The following is a 27,423-nucleotide window of genomic DNA, read 5'->3' as shown; positions in this document are numbered from 1 at the left end:
GGGATGGGTTCGGAGGCGCGCAGGGGGCGGCGCTCCCGGCCGGGCACTGGCGGCGAGCAGGTTACGCGCCTCGGCGGGGTTCGGCTCAGCGGAGGAAGGCTGAGCTCGGCCACCCGGGCCCTGCAGCAAGCCAGGTCGGCTCCGCGCTGCACCCGTGCCACCCCTCCCGGCGGAGGGCGCTCCCAGGCGAGGCGGGGCTGGGAGGAAAAGGCGCCACTGGAGCGTGGCATCCGCTGCCATCGCCGGAGGGAGACGGAGAGCCCCTTGATCCCCAGCCCGGCGGCGCCGAGGCGCCCCCTCCGAAGACCACCTCACGCCCGCCCCCTGCTGCGAGCCAAGGCCGGCGCCCCGCCCGGAGATGGGCCGACGCGTAGATGGCGTGGCTCCCAGCGCAGCCAGATCGCAGGAGCCGGGCGCCGGGGCGCTGCGCTGAGCCTCCCGTTTTGCGTGGCCCGGGAAGCCCGCAGGTGTCCTTGGCCGCCCGGCCGCCGCCCGAGGAACTCCCTCGCCGGTGCCCAGAGCCCTGCTCCCGGGAGCGGCCCCGCCTCCCAGGCTCGGCGCCGCGCAGGACGCCCCGTCTGAGGCCCCCCCGCCCCAGCGCGGCCCCCGCAGCGCTGCGCCCAGCCCCGCGCAGCTCCCCGCCGCGGACGCAGGACCCGAGGCTCGCTCCTGCGGGCGCGCTTGTTTTCCTGCTGCCGCCTCGCCCTGCGCAGCCCCCGCCCGCCGGTCCGCCGCGCTCCGCGCAGCCCCGCCCGGCATCCGTGCCCTCCGCTGGATTTATGAATGGGGGGAAGAGGCCACATGCCGCCGCCGCCGCCTCGTGTTGACCGCACGCAGCCCGGGCCCGAGGAGCTCCGGCTGCCGTGAGAGCGTCGGCCGGCCCCGGCAGCCGCCCGGAGGACTTGTTGCTGCTGCGCTGCCGCTGCCGCCGCCGCGGGGAAATCGGCCGCTCCCGGGGCTCGGCGCGGTCTGGGAGCCGGACGGTGGCCCGCGTGAGTGTGAGCAGGCGCGCGCCCCGGACCCTCGCGGTGCGCCGGGACTGTGCGCTTTTCTGTCTTCCGGAGGGGTGGGGGGGCGTGTCCCCAGGCCCCTGTGTCTGCGTGTCCCGTCCTAGCCCGGGAGCGTGTTTGTGCTGGACCGGACCTCCCCGGGCCCCTTGCTGGGGTCCTCGGCTCTCCTGTCCTGCCTCCCTCCCCGGCGCTGCCCGCCCAAACCCCAACCACCTGTGCACCGGAGAAACCCAACTCCTCCCGCTCCGCGCCCCGGAGGGAGGGGGGGAGGCAGGGGCAGGGCCACGCCGCAGAGGGGGCCGCCGCCGCCTGCCGCCGCCGCCTCCTCCTCCTCCTCCTCCTCCTCGTCTCCTCCCCCTCCCCGGTCTGACGCTGCCTCCTCGGGAAGGGTGTTTGGAGGGCAGCGGCCGCCCCAAGCCGGAGCCCCCGCAGCGCTTCTTATGATCAGCTCGGTGTGTGTCTCCTCCTACCGCGGGCGCAAGTCGGGGAACAAGCCTCCGTCCAAAACATGTCTGAAGGAGGAGATGGCCAAGGGCGAGGCGTCGGAGAAGATCGTCATCAACGTGGGTGGCACGCGACATGAGACCTACCGCAGCACCCTGCGCACCCTGCCGGGCACCCGCCTCGCCTGGCTGGCCGATCCCGACGGCGGGGGCCGGCCCGAGTCCGAGGGCGGCGGTGCGGGCAGCAGCGGCAGCAGCGGGGGCGGGGGCTGCGAGTTCTTTTTCGACCGGCACCCGGGCGTCTTCGCCTACGTGCTCAACTACTACCGCACGGGCAAGCTGCACTGTCCCGCCGACGTGTGCGGGCCGCTCTTTGAAGAGGAGCTCACCTTCTGGGGCATCGACGAGACCGACGTGGAGCCCTGCTGCTGGATGACCTACCGGCAGCACCGCGACGCCGAGGAGGCGCTGGACATCTTCGAGAGTCCGGACGCAGGCGGCGGCGGCGGCGGCGGCGCGGGGCCCGGCGACGAGGCCGGCGACGACGAGCGCGAGCTGGCCCTGCAGCGCCTGGGCGCCCACGAGGGAGGCGCGGGCCCGGGCACCGGGTCCGGGGGCTGCCGTGGCTGGCAGCCTCGCATGTGGGCACTCTTTGAGGACCCCTACTCCTCCCGGGCAGCCAGGGTGAGTGGAGGGACCGAGTGGAGGGAGGGGGCGCGTGGCGTGGTGGGTAGGGGCAGAGAGGGCCGGGGTGGGCCTGACTCTGCTCCCTGCACGCCCCATCCGGACGGGGCACGCACTTGGCCCGGATCCAGCTGCCTGCCTTGCCGCATCCCCTCGCAGTGAGTGGGCTGCCCCCCAGTCCAGCTCTTACAACCCTTTCCTTGGTCTGCCCAGGCCACCATAGGGGCCCGCAGTCCTGGGGAGCTGGAAGTTGCCCTCCTTCTGCTGGGCTGAGGGAGGGAAACCAGAGTGCTTTGTGGGACCTGTGGGCGCACAAGGCCGCTGTGCATTTGAGAGAAGGGGCATAGGCTTCAGTAACCAGCAGCGCAGTAGGCAGAGTGCAGATCAGAAGCTAAGACCTCTGTCCAGTGCTCTGAGAGGCCCTGTTTCTTCCAGGGAACATGCCTGCCCCTTGGGCTTTCTGCTGGCTCACCTGCAATGGCCTGGCCTCAGCTGGGATGAGGGGCGAGTTAGACAGGAATAGCCCCCAGTGTTCTCTGCCCTTCCTGCTCCCACAGCCAGTGGCCAGCCACAGGCTTCCTGGTGGTGTTGTCTTCCTGCTGCAGCACAAATTGGCTTTCCAGAAAGCCCTGGTTCAGGTTACTGCTTGAAGTGGAAGTATTGGGGGTGGGGTGGGGGCATAGATTGACGTAGGCAGGATCTAGTGCCCCCCCCAAGTTAACCCACTTTCCCTTAAGCCCTCTAGGTGGCAGGGGGCTGTGGGGGATGACACCTCATTTTGTTTGGGCAGCTGAAAACCATCCTTAAAGATGGCCAGAGAGCCTAGTGTCCAATCTCACGGCCGGCAACGTGTAGGAGCAGGGTCTGCCTGGGAAACAGAAGAGAGTATTGTGATTTGTGGAGTCTGGGGACTGCTGCTTGCTGTGGAAAGTGGTCATCCCTGTGGCATCCCAGGTTCTCATGTCAACGGATCTCAGAGTCCTGCCTCATCCTGAGCCCTCCCCGGTGCCCAGTGTGCCAGCCTCCTCCTGGGCCTGGGAGGAAAAGTTCCACTTCCCCACCCAGGGGAGGGAGAGTGGGGAATGAGGCTGCAGGGAGAGGCACCTCCTGCCTGGGAGAGAAGGGAGGAGCAGAGCTCTCGGGGGCCCGTGGCACGACCGGCGAGGGCTGTGGGCAGCCACTAGAAGGCAGGATCTTTTCCAGGACTGAGAGCGAAGCTAGGGCCACCTGCCTTGATTTCTGGCTTTGCAGCCCTGACGCCAGCTCAGAAGGGGCCGGCACAGCAACGCTTCTGGCATGTGGCTCCGGAGAGTTCCATGGGCTTCTCATCTAGTTTGCTAACCCTGCTAGAGTGGGTTCTTGGCTGTGCGCAGCAGCGGGGATAGCCCAGATTCTCAAAGTTGCAGGGCCGGGGAGGCTTATTAGGCTTGATAGAGATGTGGAAAGGGGGCCCAGTAGGGAGGCAGGGATAGGAGGAGGCGGTTGGGGGAGCTGGGCCCTGTTTCTGAGCATTCTGGCATCTCATGGGACTTTTCACTTGCTCGGCACTTCCCTTGGGGATTCCCAAGGGCTGTACTCTCAAGGAGCTTATTTTCCGTTCAACTCACTGCAGAGTTGGCCCAGCCAGGGGGCCTGTTTGAGGGAGCTGGGAGCCTGGTCCGCTCCTTGGCGTCCAGGAAGCCAAGAGGCAGGCCCTCTTGACATGGAATTTTATCAGCCTGGGCATTCCTGCTGAGGTTTGTTCTTCCATTTCCCCAGTGGAGAAACCAGGATCCAGAGACATTTGGTTTCCTGCCAGAGACACGTACCCAATAGCAAAGCCAGCCAACCACTCCCTTCTCGCCCCAGGAGCCTGGTAATATGGATGGGAGCAGCTGTCTGGAGCTCTGGCTGGCATGTGTGCCCAAACAGGACTTGCCTACTGCAAAGGCCCCAGCTGCTCTTGGGACACCCAAGTGAGAATTCATGAGTCTTAAAATTTAATGGATAGCTGCTACCTGCTGAGCACCCTGTGTGGGTACTCTGCTGTGTATACTTTATACTGCTTTCTAATCGTCTCTGTAAATTAAAGAGAGGCCCATTATCCCAGGCTGGTATCCCCATTTAACAGATGGATAGTGCGAGAGGCCCCTCTCAGTCTCTTGCTCCCTCCTGGGATGACCAGGACGGACACTTCCCTGTTTTCAGGTATCTTGATTCTGCCCTGAGATGTGTTCTGCGCTTCTGCGCCTCTTGTGGATGGTGACAGGAACCCCAGGAGCAGTTGGGGACATCAGAAGGGACACTGAACTCTGTTCCTCCTCCAGGCCTGAGGGCACAGTGCTCCCTGCCCTCCCTCTATACTGTCCCCAGAGCGGTAACACTGCCCTTCCCCGTCCCAGCCCCGATGCCCTGGGTGTAAGCGCCTCTCTTCCCTCCCTCCCAGTTGCTGCCTCCCTGGAAGGGGCCTGAAGCACTGCGGGGTGGGTGGGCCTGCTTCGGACATCACCCAGAAGGCAAATGAGGGCAAAAGAGCAGCGCCGCACCCCGAGGCGTCTCCGCGTGCAGCAGCCCAGGAATTTGAGCGGGTTGTTGTGACAGGAGCCCAACAGACTTACGCAAGGTGCACTGAGCTCATTTGGAGGGCCTGTTGCCTAGCTACGGGCCGGGCGAGAGCTGCTCCCGCATCAGGCAGCCTCCTGGGCTGTCCAGGTCGTGTACCCCTGCTCCCTCTGCTGCGGCCCGGCTGTGGGCAGCTGCCGCCGTGGTTCTGGGTCTGGGTCTGTGGCCTCTCCCCACCTGCTGACTGTCGGCTGCATGGGCAGAGTAAGGGACAGCAGGGGCTGGCAGCACCTGCCTCTCTAGGATGTTCCTTGTCTGAGATCAGATAGCAGGAGGCCCGATGAATGCTCCTTGGGGCACAACCCTGCCTCCAGCCGGCCTCCCTGGCTCCCTGGTGTGGATCGTGTCCCCTCTCCTTGGGTGGAAGCGCTTCCTGGCTGGGCTTTCCCACAGTCTCTCTCCCAAGGTGACCTCCAGACTCCCTGCTGCTCCGGGAGCACAATGAGAGCCAGGCTTTCACCTTTACTAAGTACCTGCTGTGTGTCGGGTGCTCCTCCTCTGCTCTCCTCCACCGCCTGCCTCCTCAGTTGACAGATAAGGAAACTGAGGCACGGAGAGGCTTGCACAGCTGGGGTTGGGACCAGGGTCCAAACCCAAGTGCTTTGTGTCCACCTCTGACTCCGGAGAGCTTCCTCACTGGCCAGCTTCCCACTGTGCCCGTCTCTCAGCCCCTTGCTCACTGCCCCTCCCTCTGCAATGACCTGAGCCAAACCTCTCCCTGTCTTCACTGTGGAACCTCCCATAGGAAGAAAGAAGGGAGACAAGACCAGGTTCCTCGTGGGCCGGCAGAGACAGAGCCAAGGCCTTCTAGGAAAGAAATGCACAGCTCCTTGTCCTACCTGCTCCAAGGTCCTTTGCTTCTCTGGTCCAGGCATTGCCTGGGGCCTAGCCAGGTGGTGCTCACCGCTGGCTTTGGAGCTGGGGCCAGGACTTGCTGATCCACGCCTTCTGAGCTAAGATGAGGCAGGTTCCTGAGCCCACGAGGGCTGTGCCCCAGCCTCCCCGGCCCCTCCAGAGTGTAGTGCCCCCCCCGCCCCAGGGAAGCCCCTCCTCCTCCTTCCTGAGGCCACGACCTGGGCAGACCCTGCCCTCAGGGAACCTTCCCGCTTCCTCCTGGATTTGTTGTGTGTTTTCCTCTCCTGTTCTGAACAGACCAACACTTGCCTCTGAACATCTTGTCTCTGGATGATGAGGTGTTTGTGTTTGTCACCGTTTGGGGAGGGGTGTGTGATGGGGGAAGGGGGTAAAAGACACTTGGGCTATTTTGGAGAGTAGGGGAGCGAGCAGGCAGCCGCAGAGTCGGGCGGGGACAGCTTGGGGTGCTGACAGGAACACGCTTGGCTCCTCCTTGTTCTCTGGGTGCAACCAGGCTGCCAGGGCTCCTGCCAGCCCGCTGCTGGGCATTCTTAGGGGGCGGGGGTGGTCCCCCAGGCCCTGGTAGGGGTCTTCATTGGGTAGTGGGTTTGGTCCACCCTGGACAGCAGCAGAAGTCCTGGGAGTGCCCTCCAGCCCGGGTCTGATAACCCCTCCTCATGGTGGAGGCTCACCAAGGCTGGGAGAGGGGGCTGGCAGTCACCCTGGCCAGGCAGTCAGCATGTCCCGAGCACGTACTGCATGCTGGACGCCATGTTGGAGTTGGAAGTGGTCCCTCTTCCCGAACAGAGCCAGGTGGTTGGCAGTGGAAGGAACTCAGGTGATGAGAAACAGCACCTGTAACAAAGATGGACCCTGAGAGGGGCCGCAATAGTCATGAAAAGTGAAGTCCGATGGGAGGTGAGAGCAGAGCGCAGTGTCTCGCCCCTGTGCAGGGCAGCAGCAGCGAGGACCCGGGAGCTGAGCCGGCTGGGAATGATTTTTAGGAGTCAAGTTATACATACATACATACATACATACATACATAAAATTGCAGTGCGGGTAGTATTAAGCCATGCAGAGTTAGGGAAAGGGAGAGATTCCTGGCCAGAAGACCAGGCTGCACAGAGTTAGGACAGCACGGGACATGGTGGGGTTCCATCTGAGTGGGTGGTGGGTACTGGGGCGGTGATCTGGGCTGTGCGTATCCCTTCTAGGGGTGAGATTTCTCCTCTCCAGGCAGCAGCCCAGCAGCCTTCAGAGGCCCTGTGTGCCAGCTGGGCAGAGAGGGAGCACAGGGAGGGGCTGGCCCTGGACCCTGGACCCAGAGGGGCCTGGCTCAGGGTGGGAGAGCCAGATGCTGTCCCTGGGGAATCCCGTAGAGGGGATCTGGGCCTCGGTGCCGGCCATCACCCTGAAGCCCAGGTCCAGCTCCGAGACACCTTCCTCTGCACACCTGCTCCTTTCTTGCCCCCACCCCACCCCAAGTCACCCCACTGCCTTTCCAGCCTCGCCCAGGCACCAGAGTCTCCCTTCCCCACAAGCCTCAGCCCCTCACCCCACCCCCACAGATCTTCCTCTGCAAGTGTCTTTGGCTGGCTGTGTTCTCGATTTTCCCTTCTCCTACACTTCGTCCTTAATATAGGTTTTGGGGAATGAGTCTCCTTATGTTTATCGTCCATCTGTCTCCCTGGCCCTCTTTCCTTGGGCTCCCCTCCCCTGCCCCCGCCAATTGTATTCGACTCCCTGTGATCGGTGTCTGTCCCCGCTGCCCTGGACCCAGCCAGTGTGCCAGATCCCCGAGACACTCTCGGCTCGGAGCTCAGTTGCACAGAATCCTTTCTTTTCATCCTCAGAACAACCCAAGAAGGCAGACACTATTTGAATTTTTTTTTTATTTGTTTGAAAAGTAGAAAGAGAGAGGGAGAGAAAGACAGAGACAGGGAGGTTTCCCGTCTGCTTTTCACTCTCTAGGATACATCCAACACCTGGGGCTGGGCCAGACTGAAGCTAGGAGCCCAAGATTCAATCTGGGTCTGCCACGTGGGTGGTAGCGACCCAACTAGTTGAGCCATCACCTGCTGTGTCCCAGGGTGTGCATTAGCACGAAGCTGGAATTGGAAGTGGAGCCAAGGCACTCTGATAAGGGATGAGTGCGTCCCAACCAGTAGTTAGCTGCTTGGCCAACCCCTCGGCCTGATACTCCTTTTTATCTCAAGCACCAGGCACACGATGGCCTCAGGGCCTTTGCACCATCTGTTCCTTTTGCCCCTTGGACTTGTCACTGTGGTCTTTTTTTTTTTTTTTAAGAGATGACACTTTTTTAAAAAGGATTTATTTATTTATTTGAAAGTCAGAGTTACACAGAGAGAAGGAGAGGCAGAGAGAAAGAGGGAGAGAGATCTTCCATTTGCTGCCTCACTCTCCAAATGGCCCTGGTTGGGCCAGGCCAAAGCCAGGAGTCAGGAACCTCTTCCAGGTCTCCCACATGGGTACAGGGGCCCGAGCACTTGAACCATCTGCTGCTGCTTTCCCTGGTTCATGAACAGGGAGCTGGATGGGAAGTGGAGCAGCCAAGACTCACACCTGTGCTCTTATGGGATGCTGGTGTCGCAGGCTGCAGTTTTACCCAGGACGCCACAGTGCTAGCTGCCACTATAGTCCCACCTGAGTGTTCTGCATGACGTAGCTGCCCTACACCCTCGTGTCTCCTTTTTCTCTCCAAAACTCACACCCTTTGACATACTGTGTATTTTACCTTTTTTGTTGCCATTCTGCCTGCCCTAGAATATAAGGTGCAAGGGGCAGGGCTTTTGTCTGTACTTATCCTCCTTTTCCCAGCACCATGTCTGGCACACAGTAGGTGCTCAATTTTCTGCTTCATAAATGAAAATCCTAAGGCTCAGAGAGGCTTAAGCCACTCACCAGGGCAATGAGTAGCAGAAGTGTGTGTGAAATCACATTTGCACAAGGATAGCCCTAGGGTGTGTTGGGGGAGGGTAATGGAGCCCACCCACCAGTCGAAACGTGCACCTTTGGAGGGGGATGGTTCCCAATAGGACACACTCAGGTGGCCTGTGTGTGTGTGTGTGTGTGTTGGGGGGCTCCAGGGGAGCAGGACTCTGAGAGGAGGGGTGCTGTCTGGCACGGAGGCCAGGCGCCTCCTGTGCAGGTGCTGAGACCCTCCCGCACCCTCCTGGCGGGAGGAGAGGAGCCGCTCACGCTGGCTGTGTTCTGCTTGGGCAGCTGTGACTTCCAGCAGAGACCAGGCCTGTGTCCTCGTGCAGTGGTGAGGACTGACAGCGCCGGCCAAGGCACTCACTCGTCCCTGGGTCTCAGCCTCTTTACCCGTATGGCAGCAGAAAGGGGCGGTGGGGGTGGGGGTGGGGGCGCTGCGTGCTTTTCCGAGTCTCTTCACTTCTAATTTCACACTGAGATTTTGGCTGTAGATCCAGCTGCATGCAGGGCCTCCCCATCAAGCACTTCCTGGGTGCCACATGGGTGTTCACTGATCCCCCGCAGTACTGTCCACTCGATACATCCAGCAAATAGACATGCAGGGCCCCTGTCTACCTGAACCCCCGGCAGGGTGTTGTAGCTGCAGTCCCCGCCTCTCTGGGCTCCTGTCTGTCCTGGGCAGCTCCCATCCCAGTCAAGGGAGCTGTGAGAAAGGCAGCAGTCAGAATCCCCGCCCAGAGGGGAGAGCGAGGGGAACGCACCGGTCACAAGCATGGTCGGCTGCCAGGGAAGGGTTCCGTCTAGGGAGTAACTTCGAGAGGAAAGGAGTCACTTGGACCCTGGAAGGGAACCTGGAACCTTGGGAGCCACGCGGTACAATCAGGATCCCTGGTCTCCCCTGGCTGGGCCCCAGCTCTCTGTCTCTGCAGGGGGTGCGTTCTCCCTGGGCCTGGCTGGCACCTGCTGCCCAGCCCTGGGGAGGCCCCACTGAGGTTCTGTCGGAGAGTTGTGGGGCTTCCTCGCTTGTTCTGTTGGGGGCCCAAGCAGAATGATTTCTGAGCTGAGTTAGGAGACCTGGCTCCAGTTTGATCCTGGGACATTCCCTGCCCTCTCCCGTGCCTCTGTTTCCCCAGAAAAACACACCCAGGCGGCCACCCTTTACCTGCCCTCATCCTCTGTGAGGGTGGAGCAGGGAGGAAGTCCATGCCTGGGCCAGGTGCGGGTTTAGGAAAAGCACACGTGAGCTGTGCGTCGGGGCTGGGAGAAGGGTGTTGTTGGCACCGGTGGCCGAGGAGGGCGGTGAGGCAGGCGGCAGGCTCCTTGGTCCTGCAGTGGGAAGGTGGCTTGGGCTGCACCGGCCCCTCCCGCTCCGCTCCTCGTGCTCAGCCCCTTGGCAGTGCTTCCTGCTCTTGTTTTTCCAAGTCACTAATTACCCGCGTGCTTGGGCTCCCAGGCGGGCCAGCTCTCCTGGCCAGCTTCTCCTCAGAGAGCAAGCAGTGTGCTTACCGTGCGTCCTGGTAGAACCAGGGTGTGCTGCTCTCACTCCCCCCCACCCCAGCCCAACCTCTCAGCTGCCTGGGGCAGTGGGTGGTGTTCCCAAGAGGTGATTTTCCCAGCTCCTCTCTGGACTGCTGCCGAGAGCCCACAAGTGGGAGCCATTTGCCTAAGATCACTCATATCAGCTTGTGCTGTTGTGGCAGCCCAATTCCCAGGGGAGGATAGTTGAGGCCAGAAAAGGAACTTGAAATTTATACCTGCAGTGGAGAGAAGCAGGCAGGAGGAGCTCTGGGTAGAGTTGTCAGCCATTCCAGTGGGGCTGGCTTCCTTCCCCTGGCCTGTGAAGGTATCCTGCCCTGGGCAGTGGTGAAAGCAGCAGCGACCAGGGAAGGTACAACCTTTTGAGTTCAAAAGTAGTTTTCACTCATTCAGGCTGTGTGACCCGAGACAGGTGTGTGCCTCTCTGATCCTCAGCTCTTCTTGCGTGAAGTAGCATGATAAGGCCCGCCCCCACCCCGGGCTCTGGGATGACTGGAGGCCATGAGCACACAGGCCCACCCAGGGTGACCCCTGACGAACGGTCACACGCAGAGGTCCCTCGTCAGACCTGCCCCTGCCTAGAAGCCCCCGAGGGCCTGCTGCCTGCTCTCTTCCCTGATCTCCCGGGGTCTCCAGTGGGCTTTGGCAGCACTGAGAGCAAGGTGTGCCCTCCCCTCACTGCTCTGTTCCCAGGGCAGGTCTGGGTCCTTGTTGGACAGAGGCTAGGGCCACAGCCAGGTGACCACTGGACAGGGCAGATGGGGGCAACCGGCAACATATGTCACTCATCTGCCTGTGGCGGCTCAGCCCTCTGCTCAGGGAGACAGCTCCGTCCTGCCCAACAGACAGGACAGGCAGCCACAGGTGGGGGTGGGAGTGGGGATGGGACCCCGGCAACAGCGTCGTGCTGGTGGTGAATGGCATGGCATGAATAACAGATGAGGGCTCCGTAATTGGTGTTATTACACATGCGTCTCATCTCCATTCATAATGATGGGACACTTGAGCCCAGCGCTCCTCAGTGAGCGCGGCTGTCATCAGTCTAGCTGAGAGCCCAGCAGCTGTCAGGATCAGCCGCTGCCTGATGCTCCCGGGTGCTCACACCCGCGGTGCTTTGTCTTGGGAGCCCAGCAGTTTGTGGGAGGGGGCGGCACTGGTTCCCAGCTAGCAGCAAGAGGCTCAGGTGCCTCCCTCGCAGCCCCCGCCTCGGAGCACCCCTCTAAGCAGAGGCCTCCAGAGTTCAATGTGCATCAGAATCACCTGTTCAAACAGTCTGGGGGTGAAGGGGTTCAAATATGCATTTCTAACCAGTTCCCAGGGACCTGTGGCTTCTGGTCCAGGACCTCAGTGTGCGGACCACTTCACCCAAACCTCATCACTCCAGCTGGGCTCTGACAGCCTCACCCGAGAGCTTGTGAGAAGTGCAGAGTCAAAGGCTGAGCCCTGGCCTGCCCCAGTCAGAATCCCATGGGGGCAAGATTCCCAGATGGTCCCTCCGCCCATCACGGCGTGAGAAGCCCAAAGCACCAATGGGCAGCAGAGGCCGGCAGAGCTGTCGGGAGCAGGGCGAGGCAGCCGGGGCTCCCTGACCACTGGCCTCTCACAGGAGCACCTCTGTCTTCTGGGCAGTGTGACAAGGGCTGGGAAGTGTTGACCAGCAGATGGATACAGGCCCTGGGGGGAGGGCGTTCCATTCCACCCCATACTCCATCTCAGTCCCATCTTTCCTGACCTAGCCGATTGCCTGCCTGGTAGCCTATGCACCTGCTCCCTGTGGGGGTCCCTGCCCTGCCAGCTGCCCCTTACTCTGTCTCCTCCCCATTCCCGCAGGTGGTGGCCTTCGCCTCCCTCTTCTTCATCCTGGTCTCCATCACCACCTTCTGCCTGGAGACCCACGAGGCCTTCAACATCGACCGCAACGTGACTGAGATCCACCGGGTGGGGAATATCACCAGCGTGCGCTTCCGCCGGGAGGTGGAGACGGAGCCCATCCTGACCTACATCGAGGGTGTGTGCGTGCTGTGGTTCACTCTGGAGTTCCTGGTGCGCATCGTGTGCTGCCCCGACACCCTGGACTTCGTCAAGAACCTGCTCAACATCATCGACTTCGTGGCCATCCTGCCCTTCTACCTGGAGGTGGGGCTGAGCGGCCTCTCCTCCAAGGCCGCCCGCGACGTGCTGGGCTTCCTGCGCGTCGTGCGCTTCGTGCGCATCCTGCGCATCTTCAAGCTCACGCGCCACTTTGTGGGGCTGCGCGTGCTGGGCCACACCCTGCGCGCCAGCACCAACGAGTTCCTGCTGCTCATCATCTTCCTGGCCCTGGGCGTGCTCATCTTCGCCACCATGATCTACTACGCCGAGCGCATCGGCGCCAGGCCCTCCGACCCGCGGGGCAACGACCACACCGACTTCAAGAACATCCCCATCGGCTTCTGGTGGGCTGTGGTCACCATGACGACCCTGGGCTACGGGGACATGTACCCCAAGACGTGGTCGGGCATGCTGGTGGGGGCGCTGTGTGCGCTGGCCGGCGTGCTCACCATCGCCATGCCGGTGCCTGTCATCGTCAACAACTTTGGCATGTACTACTCCCTGGCCATGGCCAAGCAGAAGCTGCCCAAGAAACGCAAGAAGCATGTGCCGCGGCCGCCCCAGCTCGAGTCGCCCATCTACTGCAAGTCGGAGGAGACCTCGCCCAGGGACAGCACCTACAGCGATGTCAGCCCCCCAGCCCGGGAAGAGGGTGTGGTCGAGAGGAAACGGGCAGGTGAGACCCCTAGTGTGCTTGCCAGGGATCCTCCTCCCTTGGAATAGGGTCCGTGCTCGATGGTGCTGGGCTTCCCTGAGTCTGAGCTGTGCCTTTAAGAGGGCTAAACATTGCAGCCACGCCCCTCCACCCCCGGGGAATGTCTGGGTATGGGGAGTCAGGATCCCACCCAGTGCAGGCTGAGACGCCAGGCACTTGGGGCTGTGTATTAGAAGTCCTGGCCCAGCCACATCTGGGCCATTGGGCTCTGTTTGCTGAGGCCAGTCCCTCACCCTCTCTGGGCATCGATTCCCCCCCACCCCTTAAAATGGGAATGACCTGTCAGTAGCCTGCCCCCTAGACGTCGCTGTGACCCGGTGGGTTTCAGCTGTGAAAGCTCTCTGAGAAGTGGGAGCCACGTTATGGGCTCAGGCACTTTCATGATTAGCCAGAGAGCAGGGCAGCTGTTTCCCCAAGGTGCATCAGCGTGTGAATCACTCCCTCCCAGGGTTCTGAGTCTGGTGTCTTCTTGGCCTAACAAATGTGCTAACGTAACAGCAGTGGGAGGCTGCCTTCTGTTCAGCTCCAGCTCGATGGAGCCCTGGGCTCAGGGTTTGGTGGGGTGGAAGGGAACCGAGGAGGGAGTGGCCCAGCCGGTGCTGGGAAGTGGAGGGAGGTGGAGGAAGCTGGTGTCTGCGTGCTGGTGGGGGAGGGCCTGGGCATCCGAATCCTGTCCTTCGAGGATAGGAAGGGCCAGTCCACGACGGCTCCCCTGCCCTCAAGTCAGGAGACGACGGGAGGAAAGCAGCTCCGTCTCCAGCAGTGTGCAGTGTGGTTAGGGGAGGGGAAAGGCACCCTGAGCGTTCGTTAGGTGTGGACTGGGCTCCTGGGGCAGGTAGATGGAAGTCTCTGGTGTGGGCACGTGTTGGATGCCAGGCCCTCAGGGGACTGGGCTGGGGCCGCTCCTCGGGGAGAGTGGACCTTGTCCTCTTGGGGAGGCGCTGTGGCCTCTTGGACATGCTGGGGCAGACCCCTGTAAGAACTGCACCTGCCGGGCCCCTTCCTCTCCCACCAAAGGGTACCCCCTTCCCGACCCCTGAGTATAAATCTCCCAGAGAGGTTCAGCTGTTCTTCTGGCATCCAGACTTAGAGAGAATCCTGGTAAACCAATGCGGCAGTCCTGTGGTGGGCCCCACAGTGTTCGCCCAGCCACCGTGCTGGGGTGCCATCTTCAGCCCAAGCTGTCCCCCTTTCTCCAGGTCCAAGGGCCCAGCTTCCCCTTAGACCTCGAACTTCACAGCAGCAAGGAGCACAGAACAGCACTGCCAGCTGAACTGGAGCCTCTGCCACCCAGTGCCCTCCCTTGCCCCGGGAGACCTGGGGGGTGAGAATGCCATTTACGGCTCAGACTCTGGCGGGGCCCCCTCAGCCCAGCCAGCAGCCATTCTCTGTGGGAATTGCAGACTCATCCAGCGTGAACCTGAGCCAGAGCCAGGGAGGAAGCCGGGGCTGTCACCTGCCTTGGGCTGATCTCGTGGGGGCAGCCCTAGCAGGCAGATTGGGGGCGTCCCAGCTGTAGGGGAGGTGTCGGCCATCACAGCACCCCTGTGGGGAGACCCTAGGCTGAGGCTGGCGGTGGGAACCCACCTTCATGGCCAGCACAGCATTCTGCTCTGGTGACACCCCACCCCTGTGTGTCATTTGGGCCAGCAGCCCCCCGGGTCTGGGACCTGAGAAAGCCAGAGAGCCCCATGAGGATGGCCCAGGCTGAACAGCCTCCCATCTGTCTGTCCCTCAGACTCTAAGCAGAATGGCGACGCCAGTGCGGTGCTGTCGGACGAGGAGGGAGCTGGCCTCACCCAGCCCCTGGCCTCCGCCCCCACCCCCGAGGAGCGCCGGACCCTGCGCCGCTCAGGCACCAGGGACAGAAACAAGAAGGCAGCCGCCTGCTTCCTGCTCAGCGCCGGGGACTATGCCTGTGCCGATGGCAGTGTCCGGAAAGGTATGGCTCCCTGCGCCGGGCAGGTGGGGAGCCCCCACAGAGCACAGACCCCCCAGCCCTCCCCACGGAGCTTCGGCTCCCCACCTCCCCGCAGCCAGTGGCCTCCTTCTCCTCTGCCGTGGATACGCCCCCATTTTTAGAACGGGTACCCCGAGCTCCCAGCCTCAGTTGAGAAAGGCCTCGCATTCCCCAAAGGGTGTTCGGAGCCCTCCCCCAGGTGCCCCTAGGGAGGAGTGGAGCTGGAGGGTTGAGCAGACTCCAGGCCCCCACTGCCCCCTCTGTTTTTATCACCTTCTCTGCTTCTGGTTTCTGCTGCTTCTCTCAGGCTTGCCCAGGTAAGGAGTCCCAGGAGACACCCACCACCTGCGGGAGTCAGGTGCAAAGGCCTCAGAGAGCCCAGCGCGTGCCCATCCCTTCCTTCCCATCCTGTACTGGGTCCTGGGGCCCAGGGTGGCCTGACCTGGGTCTGTAGTCAGCCAGGGTATGACTGTCCTCTGAGACGGAGCCCGAGGGGACCAGGGGCCAGGCGGGCAGCGAGAGAGGGTCCCACCTGGGCAGTGTTGGGAAGGATTTGGCAGTTAAAAGAGCGTGACCCATCAGGGAAGCTGAGGTCCCACCTCCAGGCCCCAAGCCTGCCACAGGGCAGGGCAGAGGTGGGGCAGTGGGGCTGGAGGCCCCTGGTCTGGAAAAGGGGCGAGGAGGGGTCATGGTGTGAGTGAGCGAGGGCCTGTGGTGAGAACCTGGCGTCTGGAGACCAGCTGCTGCTTCTGCCCAGTTTCTGATCACCTTTTGTCCTTGTTTGTCCCTGTGACCTAAGTGCCCGAAGCAACTTGCCTGATAGGATGGGTCTCCACAACAAAGCTCTGTGCAGAGTTCTCTGGCCACTGTCCCCAGACCCCAGCCCCAGCCCCAGCCCCAGCCCCAGCCCCAGATTGGGCTGAGAGAGGCAGGGGTCCTATTTTTGGCAGAAGCAGGAGCTGTGGTCTGGCACCCAGAGGAGGGTGGGTCTCTAGGCACAGAGGGAGTGCACACAGACCTTGGACACTCACCTGTCACCCCCTGCTGCTCCAGTCCTCAGGCCCTGGATGTGCCTCTCTCTCCTGCCTCCCATCCCAAATGTGCCCAGCTCCACCACGTCTGGCTGGAGCCTACTAAGCAGACATTCCAGAATGTGGGGTGTTGGAGACCCCATTTCTTTGTAGGCCTCAAGCAAACAACCAAGTATCCCTGCCTCCTTCCCTGTGCTGTGAGGGGCTCTGTGCAAGTAGAGGTGCAAGTGTGAGGGTGCAATCAGGGGGACCCCAGCTACTGGGAGCAGGCCGTACCTGGGCAAGGGTTGCACGTGTGTGTGCTTGGAGCCGGAAGCCTGTGTCCCACCCCCTATCTCTCTGGGGTGCCCGTGGGGCCCAGCTGCTCTAGTTTCAAGATGCCTCCACGCTGCTTCTTGGCAACAAGCATGCAGCCCAGCCAATTAGAGTGACCTTCGAGAGGGAACAGGTGGGTTGCTGGGAAACAGGCCCTGCTAAGCAAGCACGGCAATGAACAGCGCCAAACTCCCAGTGCACACTCGACAACTTTCCCCATGCCGTCCCAGGCTGCACTTCTCTGCAGCCAGGCTACCTGCAGGACCAGGAGGGAGTGTGCCTGGGGCCTCCTCCAGTCACCAGCCACCAGCCATCAGCCACCAGCACAGAACCTTGTGGCTGCTTGTGTGGCAGAGTGCCAGCTTCCCGGGAGGAAGATGGCAGGTGCTAATTGGCCCTGGAGGCCATGGGGTCTTTATGTAACCAAGCCACGGAGGAGCTGGAGAGGCTGAAGCAGCCCAGGACACAAATGTGCTGAGTGTGGGCCCTGAGGTCTGTCCTCGGGAGTCCAGATGACCCAGAGACTAGGGAGAGTTAGGGAGCCTCTCCCTGGAGTGCCAGCCCCTCCACTCCAGCCCACAACCACCTGCCCCGCAGGGTTCCATGGAGCTGCTCTGTGGAGGAGCTGCACCCCCTGACCCTTGTGCCTTTTCTCCACCAAGGCTGTACCAAGTCCCGGAGTCTAAACAACATAGCCGGAGCGGCTGGAAGCAGTCTGGGGCTGTCTCCACTGGCATCGCGGTACAGCTCGCCCTACCCTCCAAGAAAGCTCTTGCTCTCCCACCCCTTCCCACCCCTCACCAGCCCACCGCCTGGCCACTGTGCCCCTTAGTGACGCCTGGACTCTGTCATACACACACCAACAGGCACACTCACCTGCCTCGTGCCCTTGTCCCTCCTGGGGCCTGTAGGGAGCACAGGAGGCCACCCGTCAGGACAAACTTTGGTCCGAGCCTCTTGTCCACAGCACCCAGCTCTCCAGATTATTCAAGGGGCAGGTGACTTCCAGAGCTGCTCCCCTGTGCTCCACCCTGGCCAAGCTCTTCTGAGCTACAGGTACCAGCACATCCAGGGCCCTGCCTCCCTCTCAGGGTCCCACAGGCCAGCCTGGATGGCCAGGCCCATCCGGGAAAGGTCCATGGTGCACCCAGAACCGCTCAGCCTTGCTGGGCAGCCATGCCTGCATTAATATTTTTAATCACAGCAAATGCACTGACCTGCTTCATGGCCTTTAACCAGTAACCAAACAACCTGTCTGTCTGTCTGTCTGTCCATCCCACGCAGGCAGCGAGCAGGGATAAAGGAAGTTGGACTCCCAGCAGGGCAGTGCCCACAGCAGTGGTGCCCTGGGGGAAGAGGTCTGATGCTTTCCAGCTTGGGCCTGGGGTGCAGGTGGGGCTTCCTAGAGGCGGAGCCTCAGGCTTGGCACAGCCCGGGGCTGGCCACCTAGGCACAGGAGGACCCTTGTCTCTGGGGGGCCCCTGCCTGGATTCAGCGGGTGACAGCCCGCCGCGGTGCCCGGCATCCCATCTGTGCCCCGAGCTGCGGTTTCTCTCGCACTGCTTCCTCTGCTTCCGCGACAGTTCTCCTCCTCTCCAGCTTCCCTCAAACGCCCAGCCTCGCTTCTGAGTCACCTGCCGCTCCCACCCAGCCTCTGCGCTCTGTTTTCCTGCCAGAACCGGAGACTCATCTAATTTCTATAATTAAGTGTATTCATTTACCTAACGAGCCCAGGAGCACAACACGTTTGTGAGTCACGGGCGAGCAGGGTGCACGTTGCGCAGGGGCAGCTGAGGGGAAGTGCCGGCGCACCTGCTCCTGCCAGCCAGCCCCTCCCCCAGCAGGTCCTCCTTGGACCGGGGACTGAGGAGCAACTGAGAACGCCTTGGCCAAGACATTTCCTGTTTTCACCTGATGGGAATTAGACCTGACACCGGGACCGTGTGCCTGGCAATTTTTAGAGTCAGATTATGCAGCCTTGTCGGGGGAGTGACTAAGAAAGGTCCCTGTGTGCTTCTCCCAGGGTGGGCAAAGGCAGGCGTGGGGAGGCAGCCCACAGCAAGGTTGGACTGTCTCATGGGGTTGGGGGCCAGGAGCTTCTCCATCTTGGGCAGACGTGGGAATGTCTCATCTGGAAAGGTCTGTTCACACTGGGCGCTAGGATACCCCAAGCCAGCTGTGATCCATGGCGCCTGCCTCGCCCTCGCCCTCAGGAGGACATGACCCCTGAGAGCCAAGAAGGACTCCAGGGGCGTCAGTGCCACCGCCCTTCATCAGGGGACAGGCCCCTTTAGGTGGCAGGTGGCTGGGGCACGCACCATCTTCACTCACAGCTGAGTGTGAGAGCCCAGCTTCCCCGTGCAGCAGGGCTCCCTGGCACCGAGGTCTGGGGTCTGCCGGGGACACGGGGAGCCAGGTGTGCAGCTGGGCGTGGGTGCCACAGTTTCTCCTCTGACTCGCCGCTCTGGTTCGGGGAGCCGAGCCGGCTATTTCTGTGGCAGCCCTCGAGTTGTCAGGAGCCCAAGTTTCCACGGCACCCACCGCCTCCTTGCCTCTCTTGCCTCCCACGGGGATGGGCATGCTCATGGCACCCCTGCGGTGGGCACAGATGTCCCTGGGCGACACACCCAGCAGTGCCAGGCTGGAGCCCCTGGGGGTCTTGGGAGCTGGGCCCTCACCGTCCCTTCCTGGCTCTGTAGGGGAGACAGGACCCAGCTGATGGGAGGGCTGAGTGGGCTCTCTGTCACCAACTGCACTTCTCTGGCCCTTCCCGGGACCTGGAGGAGGGCAGCGTGAGTCCCGGCATGTGCCTCATGCTCTACGCTGGCAGGTGGCAGCCTGCATAGGCCCCAGGCACCCCACTAGGCCTTAGGCCTCGCTCCTCGGGAGAAGGCTGTCTCCTACCCACGGTCTGAGAGTGCAGCTTGCTTTCCCTCACTTGGACTTAGACTTGGGCTTGGTCCTGCCCCCGTTGCTTTGGCTTTTAGATGCCTTCCCTGCAGCTGGGCCTTGGCCACTTCCCTCAGAGCAGGCAAGCAGCCAGGTGGGAGTTTTGAAACCTGCCTTCCAGCCCAGCCTGTACCAGGGTTCCTGCCAGCCCCGAGGTTGCTCCCCAGCCCCTGAAGCTTCTGAGAGGAAGGACTGAGAGGGAAGTGACTTTCTCCTGGAGCCAGGGCTCACGAGGGTCAGAGGGGAGGTCGCCCTGCTGCACCCCTGATGGGTCAGATAGGGAGAGTCCAGAGAGAGCCCTCCCCAATGCTCAGAGATCCCTGAGGGCAGACGTTCGAGAGAAAGCAGCCTACTGCTGTTCCCTCCCTAGAATGGGCTTTAAGCCCACCACAGCTATCCAGGACCTCCTGGGAGCCCAGGGGCCTCGGAGTTGGGTACTGTCGAGGTTCCTTCCTGACTAGTCGGTGTTAGGAGCACAGGGCAAGGCCACAGCTCTCTGCTTGTCGTCAGGACAAGGGGCCCTGAAGAGCCTGGGGTTCTCTGATTTCCTCCAGGGTGGCACTCAAAGGCCCAGAACACTCCTGGGCCAGGGGGCGGTGGTTGAGGAGGTAGTGACAGCGTCATTCCAAGACGAGAACAGCCTGTCCCTAGGAAAGCAGTGGAGGCTTTCAGCATGGCCGCAGCCCAGAAGGCTCTGGATGCCACATCTGACCCCTGCTTTGGCGAGAGGCTGGGCCCTGGGCCCCAAATCTAATAGCCTCAGGGGTTGTCTCAACGCTGACCTGGAGGGAGCTGAAACCCCACTGCACTATCACGCAGCTCTGCAGCTGGGTCTGAGCAGCCTCACTGCCTGTCCTGCCTGCTGCTCCGCGGACAGCAGGGGAAGAGAAGTCCCAGGTCCCAGACACACCGGGCTGAGGCTGGGCTGCTGATCGGGGCCCTCCGAGGGGGTCCTAGTAGGACGGTGCTGTTGGCCTTCTCTCCCGGAGCGTCCCCTTCAGTGTTCGCCCCACGCTGCTCGCCCTCCGACCTCTGGGCTCCTCCTGCCACACTGAGAAAGAGCTGGGTGGAGATGGCACCATACTCGGGCACCTTCTTCACCAACTCTTGGGACGAGGGGCTAGCCCGGGGTGGGGGTGCTGCAGAAGCAGATGGAGAGCTCAGATTGGGTAGGCAGTAGCCAGGGTGTGCCATGGGCCACGCCAGGAACTTTCCCTAGTGTCCTCACGCCACGCTGCAGAGCTGTGGTCCCTCTGCCCATGGCACTGGAGCTGCTGCTACCTGAGCAGGTGTGGAGACGAGCTGCAGCACCAGCTGAGGCACCTCGGCCCAGAGCTGAGTTGGTGGAGGGGTGGTGGAGGGCTTGCCTGTTCCCTGCCCTTCCTGGCTCTGAGCCCTGGGTTGCTCCTAGCTCTGCTCCTGGCCTGCTCCTTAGTCCATAGCCTGTGGGTCAGCAGCTGGCTTCCTTCTAACCTCTCCTTCTTTGTTTCTCCCTTTCTCTTGCTGAACTCCTTGCCCCCTTTCCCCCCCTCCCCCAGAAGGCAATGTTGAGCCGAAAGCGTGCGTCCCAGTGTCTCACACCTGTGCTCTTTAAACACAGAGACCTGCCAAGACGCCCTCTCGTCCAACTATGCCCAGGCTGAAGTCCTCACTCTCTCCTAAAGCGGCACCAACGTGAGAGACAGGCAGACAGACAGAAAGACAGCCAGAGGCTTAGGGGAACTCTGGACCCCAGGCAAGACTCTTTCGCTGGGAAGGACTCAGCTATCCTTGTTTGCACAGGACTGGTGGAAAACCTCCCATGCTACCCTCGGGGCCCAGAGCCATCTGGGTGTGAAGCTCTACTGTACATTGAAGAGATATATATGCACATATAGTATCTATATTCATACATACTCTACTCTTGGGTGTAGTGCACGTGCTAGTGGTAGTCCGTCTTCTTTGTAAGCCTCTGTCTGCCAGCCCTTCCCCCACCCCGAGATCCCCATCCTCTTTCCCTTGCCAACTCCTTGTTGTTTTCTGCTGACCGTGTGTGTGTGCGTGTGCGTGTGTGTGTGTGTGTGTGTACTGTCCCAGGAAAAATGCACGTGGGAACTGCCCGTCCAGCTGGGAGGTCCCCGGCTGCTCTCTCCTGGGGGGGGTGGTTTCCTCTGCCAGCAGGTGGCCTGTGGAAGTCCCTCAAGGGCCAGACTACCCCCCCCCGGGTCCCTGCTCCACCAGCCCCACCCCACCCCAGATTGGGGTTCTACCTCTACCCCGTGCCCCAGTTGTGGGGAGACTTTCAGGGGCCCCCCCTGAAGCCTCCTCCATGCCTTTCTCCACCCCTGTCTGTGTCCTGGACTGAGGGGGGGCATTTTGTCGTCTTAATTTTTTTTGTCTCCTCCGTCTGTTTGTCTACAAAGATGCTGCTGGGCAGGCGGGCAGGGAAGGGGTCCGTCTGCCCACGTGGCTCAGGGGTGTGAGAAGGGGACGCCTCGGGCGAGCGGAGACCAGTTGCAATACTGTACTTCCTGGCTAGCAGCCAGCGGACGCGTGCAATAGCAGAGGCCAGGCGACCCCTTCAGCCGCGGCCTCTGCCCTTCCCTCAGCCCTCCCTCCCTGCCCCACCTCGGTGTTGGTCCGTCCCGTGTGTCCGAGGCATGCCTAGGCCGGGCCCACCGCCCTGTCCGCATGCCTTCAGCTGTCATGCTGTGCTCGAGCCCCAATAAAGACATCTGGAGCAATGTGTGCCGTGCTGTGTGCGTGCCTGCGTCCGCCTCTCCTTTCTGGCTCTGTGTCTGTGGGGACCTCTCCAACCTCCCACACCCAACCCTTGAAGAACACAGCCAATTGTAGCACAACCCGGCCACACCCGGAGTTAGCCTCGTGGCCCAAGCCCTGCGTGTTGTAGTGGGAACTGGTGCTTGAAGAGGAAGCCCGGATGCCCCAAGGCCACAGAGGCTTGACAGGGACCCCTGGTTCCCAGTCTCTGTGTCTGCCGCCTGAGCCCTCCTAAGGCAGAAGAAAAGACTTCCTTGTTGAGGGGCTTCCACTGTGATGCTGGGACCTCCCTCCTCCCCGCAGTCATGAAGTTCTAAGTGGGCCAAGGCCCCCGGGAGGTCAAAGTCCTGGTAATGATGGGATGGCTGTCAGACTGTCAGATGGAGGCCGACGACGTACTGGTGGCATCACCCAACCTGACCAGGGGGCCACTTAGGGATGAGGTGGGGACACAAAGGATGGGGAGATGGCAACCGATGGCCACACGTGAGCTGTCACCCTCACTGCTGTTCCCCTCGCACACTCGCATGGGCGCATGCAGGCCTGGCTCCCCTGGTCTGCAACCTCTGTAGTAATTAAAGGGCCTCTTGCTGGGTTGAACGCCCGGCTGTTACTGTTGTGAAGTTAATAATTCTCAAACAAATGGCCTTGTAGCTTCTGCCTTGTGTCTGGGCTCTGCAGATCATGTAGCTGGGTCCTGGTGTGCGTCTGTCTTTCTTTTCTCCTTTCCTACCCCTCTCACCGTCGTATTTCAGGCATAAACTCAGGATCATAGGGGCCTCTGTTCAAAGCCTTGAGCTGGCACTTACTAGCTGGAGACACCCCTCCAAAGCTGTTTCCCTGTCTGCACCTAATTCAGAGACGGTATAAAGAGGCTGGCCCTGTGCCACGTGTCTACCTATGACAAATAGCAGGTACACAGTAGGAGTTCCATCCTGACCCCTCTGTCTGGAGCCCTCAGCCTTTTCCCTATGGACTGCGGACCTCCGCATGTCCACTCGCTCCAAGGAAGGACAAGAGCACACCCTGAGTTGTCTGGGGCGATGCGAAAGAGCAGAGCAAGGGCCTCAGGTCCAAGGGCAGGGAAGAAGCCAGGGAAAGCCTGTTCCTGAAGTGTAGCCGGGCTTGGAGCCTGGGCCCCCAGGAGCAAGGTAATGGCAGGCAGCCAGTTGTCAATTAAAGATAAAATCTCTCCTCCAGCCGCAGAGGGCAAGCCCCCCACACCCCCAGACAGGAGAAAGCCATTTGCAGCCAGGCTCCTAGGAGCAGCTGGGCCAGGCGATAATGGGGTGGGATGCGCTGCTGGCTCTGTAATGATATTACGCATCAAGGCCACGGCCAGCAGGGCTGGTTTCAGATTAATGTGGAACCGCTGCATGGTGCGGGTTTAAGAGTCCAGCAAGCAGCCCAGGGGTGCCCAGTGCCGGGGGCCATGATGGGCCTGATGGCATGCCGCTGGGATCCTGGGGGAGGAGGTGGCGGTGTGCAGGAGGTGGGGGAAGCAGGTGATCACCCATGCCCCCCCGCCCCCCAGGAGTGGCACGTGGTGTTGTTAAGGGCAGAGGGGCCCCTGAGGCTGGTGCTGAGCTCCACCCACACCAGGGAGCTACTTGAAAGAACCGGGCACTGGCGACTGAGACAGGCCTTGGGACTTGGCCTTGGGGTTGAAGCCCTGGCTCCATCGCTGTCTCGTGTGACCTTGGGCAAGTTACTCGACCTGGCCGAACCTCTGTTTCCTCACCATTGAGATGGGAGTCCTAGCAGCGTCAGACTTGCTGAGCTATCAGGAGCGTTGAGCGAACCGGTGCTTGCAAAGTCTTTCCGAGCACGTGGCACACGATCGTGGCTTCCAAATGCTGGGGGCAGCTCATTCCTGCTCTCATGTCTCCGCCCTCTTCAAGATCAGTGCTGTGAGGCGGCATCATTTCAGTGAGGGCCCCATCTCCTTGTGCTGGGACCGGGGGCTGGGCTGGCACCATGTGCCCCGAGTACTGCTCCGGGCGGTACAACCCTGCTCATGAGTAGGCGTCTGAAGGTCGGCGTTCTCTGCATGTCACAGAGGGGTGGATTGGAACACAGCGATGTCAGGTTGTTTCTCCAAGGTCACACAGCCAGTGAGTACTGCCCTGGGACCCACACCCCAGCTGGCTGGGTCTCTTCAGGCCACTGTCTGAACTGCAGAAGGGGCGGACATTATGGTACAGCAGCTTAAGCTGCTGCATGCAAAGTTCACATCCCATGTTGGAGGGTCTGGGTTCGAGTCCCTGCCCCACTTCAGATTCCAGCTTCCTGCCATTGCTTACATTGTGGGGTAGCAAGTGATGGCTCATATACCTGGGTCCCCAGCCACCCAAGTGGGAGGTCCGGATGGAGTTTCTGGCTCCTGACTTCAGCCTGACCCAGCAACAGCTGTTCGGGGGCATTTGTGGAATGAACCAGCAGATAGAAGATCTCTCTCTCTCTATCTCTCTCTCTCTCTCGTCTGCCTTTCAAGTAAATAAATAAAATTGGGATATAACTGAAAGAAGAAAGTAAGCTTTTTAAAAAGAAATTATTAAAACTGCATGGAGCTTTGTGCTTTTAATGTTTCTATTCCCTTAATCTCAGGTGGTTCTTACAGCAAAGCTGCTGTATCCCTTTGATAGGTAAGGGCCCAGGAAAGGGAGGTAAGTGGCTTAACTCCCTCTCCCTTCTGTGTGTGTGCCCCTCCCCCGCCCACACGGTCAGCAGTCAGCAGGAGGTGGCTCCCAGCGCGGCCAGTGAGTGACCTCTTCCCTCATGCAGCCCCACTGGATTTTATTCTCTGACTCCCAGAAGGGGTGACTGGGGTGAGACTATTCTGGAAACGGAGTCACATGAGGAACAGCTCAGTGGGACCCTAGCCTGCAGCTGTTTGAAGCGTACCCATGGGGAAGAGGGTTCAGATTCCGCTCGGCAGCTCAGGGGCCACTGGAGGAATGGTAGGAAGGCACGTTGGATTCCAGGAAAGAACCTTGTCTGTGTCGCTAGCTGTTGCAAAGTTCATGCAGGGGTAGGGAAGCGTCCCGCTGCCAATCAACAGGGAAGCGCCATCACCCTCCCTCAACCCCACCCTGCGGTGACCACCATCCTTCCTGGCCTTGGGGAAAGGGGAAGCTTGGAGTGGGCCGCTCTGTGAGGTGGGGAAAGCGCCTCCCTTGGCGGTCATGTTCAGTGCGGGCTTTGCCGGAGGTGGCATTGGAAGACCTGCTGCTGCAAGACTTTCTCACTCATGGGCCCTATGGCTGCTTGGTGGTGGAGGCAGCTCCGGAACCCAGGCCTTCTGAGGAGGGCTCAGATGAGCCGCTTTCCCAGCACGATTTTCCTCCTACTTCCTTATCGGTGGAGGAGTGGCATTCCCTGCAGGAGTCCCTCTCTGCCTCTTCCCGTCCCATTAGGCCAAAGGGCAGGGCAATGAACTGTCCATGGCAATGCCAGTCTGGAGCGCCTTGGGGGACACCTGGGCTGGGGCTGTGATGCCACGCAGGGGGCCCCTATGGCATGGCTGCAGTGAGCACGCTCCTCAGTTCCCAATGCCCAGGCCTGGTACCTATGCAACAAGCAACCCAGGAGCTGGCTTGGTCCTGCGGGGCCATGGCAACCAGATTCAGGCCCAGGACAGCCTGCCTCACCCCTGAGGGCTGCCAGGGATGCCAGGGACCTGGCTGTCTCCCAGCAACCTCAGTTGCACCACCTCTGCCTGGACTCCCCAAGGATGCCTGGATGGGTAGTGGTTATGGAGCACACACTAAGGCTACTTAGCAGGAGCCTGTCAGAAAAGCGAGTTCCTGCTTTTGCCTGAACAAGGGTCCCTGCTTTTTAAATCGGCAGTCCCTGATGGCTAGAGGCGCGAGGGCTGGTCCCTTCCTTCCTCTCTGTCACCCCTTTCTGGGTGACCTCATCCACGCCCATGGCCTTAAACATCTCTTGGTGCTGATGACATCCACATTCCTCGTGTCAGTCCAGAAATCCCTTCTCATTCATTCATTCATTCATTCAATGAACCCATCCTGAGCCCCTCTCTATTCCAGGCTCTGCTCTCCGTGCTGAGTGTAACACAGGGACCCAAACAGATGGGCCTCTTTCCCTCCTGCTCTCCGGACTCCTTGACTCGGCCTGCGCGGTCCTCCCCTTGGCTCCCACCGTCCGCCCTGAGTCGGAGCCAGACACTGGGGGTGGTGGTTGAGCCCGCCCTCTTCTTCCTTAATTCACTGACTCATTTGTCAGGCGGGATATTCAGCTATCATGCAGGATGCTTTCTGCAGCACCTGCCCTGGGTCCTGGGAACGCAGGATCCCTGCCCTTGGGGAATTCACAGTCTAGCCGGGGAGAGAGAGGCCAGGACACCAGTAGACAAAAGAATTCCATCTGCCGCCCTCATCCCAGCCCATCCACCAGCTCCAGGTTTCTGGCTTTGGAATCTTTCTGGGTGTTCTGGCTCTCTGCACTCAGCCAGTGAGCCCTGGGCTCCTGCAGGAGGCCCTTCCCTGGGTCCCACTGGCCCTTCCACCCCCAGCCTTCCCCAGCTGCCAGAGAGCGCTTCTGAAAATGGAAAGCGATCGAGTTACCCCGGCTGCAAACCCTTGGTGGCTGGACTCCCGTTGCTTTTCCAATAAAATCCAGGCTCCTGAGAGGGACCTCAAGGGCCGGCTGCTGCTCAGGCGCCTCCGGCCTCTGCCGCCTCACCCCTGCCCTGCTCCGCTCTCAGCCCCAGGAGGCGGCAGCTGGCTTTGCCCCTCCGTCTCAGACCCTGAGTGTTGGGCAGGTGCTGCTCGTAGAGAGGGGCATTCTGCCGCACCCCAACTCCTCTGGCCTGGCCTCCCCGCCTCAGCCACCTTGGGCCTCTGTTATTTCCCATCGCTGCAGCCAGCGCCTCTTCTCCTCTTCTTCATGGTGCTTATGGCTCTTTGTAACTATTTACTTGTTTATTGCCAGCCTCCCTGTAAGTTGCTAGGGCCTCACAGAGCTAGGGCCTCAGTAAATATTTTATGAATGAATGAATGGGCCGGGGCTGGCCCTGGTCCGAGTAGCTGCTGAACTCCAGCCTCTGTCATCTCTCCCAAGCCCTGGCTCCAGCTGGCTCCTGCACCTCCCTTCCAGGGCAGTCCTGGGAGCCCTTGGGGAACAATGTGAAAGCTCTTCCCTTTACATTATGCATTTCCTGCCGGAGAAACTGTCAGAATAATGAGGAGAGCTGAGGAGGGTTCCCATCGCTCGGCTTCGCTCTTGTTTTCGGAACCTCCCATTTCCTACCTGACACTTTTTGATACTTGTCAACCCAGCTGCCCAAGGGTGCTAATTCTATTCTGGCTCCTCCCTCCGGACCTGGCCCAGCATCCTTCCTGCGCAGTAGGTGCTCAGTGTAATGTTTAGTGAATGAAGAAATTGGGAAAAGAAGGAGTGAGTAAGGGGGGAAGAATGAGGAAGAAGGCAGCAGAGGAGGAGAGGGGAAGGGGGGGTGATGAGAGATGGAAGAGGAGGAGAGAGGGGAGGGAGAGAG

At 61.0% G+C, this 27,423-nt stretch overlaps 1 protein-coding gene across 3 annotated transcripts; it reads left to right on the top strand.

Annotated features, from left to right (window-relative positions):
* The first annotated feature begins 37 nt into the window (after nucleotides 1-37).
* Nucleotides 38-21,868, top strand: KCNC4 (potassium voltage-gated channel subfamily C member 4). 3 transcript variants are annotated; one of them, XM_008264717.4, is made up of 4 exons: nucleotides 38-2,137; nucleotides 11,915-12,851; nucleotides 14,629-14,832; nucleotides 20,746-21,868. In XM_008264717.4, exons 1-4 carry the CDS (start codon nucleotides 1,451-1,453, stop codon nucleotides 20,805-20,807), a joined length of 1,890 nt encoding a protein of 629 aa, XP_008262939.2. In that variant the 5' UTR covers nucleotides 38-1,450; the 3' UTR covers nucleotides 20,808-21,868. The 3 variants fall into 3 exon arrangements, with proteins under 3 accessions (XP_008262939.2, XP_051713374.2, XP_051713373.2); XM_051857414.2 differs by having other exon boundaries at nucleotides 52-2,137; nucleotides 20,684-21,868; XM_051857413.2 differs by lacking the exon at nucleotides 20,746-21,868 and adding an exon at nucleotides 16,859-17,167 and having other exon boundaries at nucleotides 1,312-2,137.
* The last annotated feature ends 5,555 nt before the right edge of the window (nucleotides 21,869-27,423 follow it).

This window comes from Oryctolagus cuniculus, chromosome 7, assembly GCF_964237555.1.
Source record: "Oryctolagus cuniculus chromosome 7, mOryCun1.1, whole genome shotgun sequence".
Lineage (NCBI taxonomy): Eukaryota > Metazoa > Chordata > Mammalia > Lagomorpha > Leporidae > Oryctolagus > Oryctolagus cuniculus.
Note: the sequence above shows the minus strand (reverse complement) of the source record. Positions and strands in the feature narration are given on the sequence as shown.

What these genes read in the sequence shown, in the direction of transcription:
- KCNC4 (XM_051857413.2), top strand. Translation starts at nt 1,451, where the DNA reads ATGATCAGCTCGGTGTGTGTCTCCTCCTACCGCGGGCGCAAGTCGGGG. An exon ending in GGTCGAGAGGAAACGGGCAG is followed by an intron (nt 12,852 to 14,628) that starts GTGAGACCCCTA and finishes TCTGTCCCTCAG; the next exon opens with ACTCTAAGCAGAATGGCGAC. An exon ending in CGATGGCAGTGTCCGGAAAG is followed by an intron (nt 14,833 to 16,858) that starts GTATGGCTCCCT and finishes TTCTCCACCAAG; the next exon opens with GCTGTACCAAGTCCCGGAGT.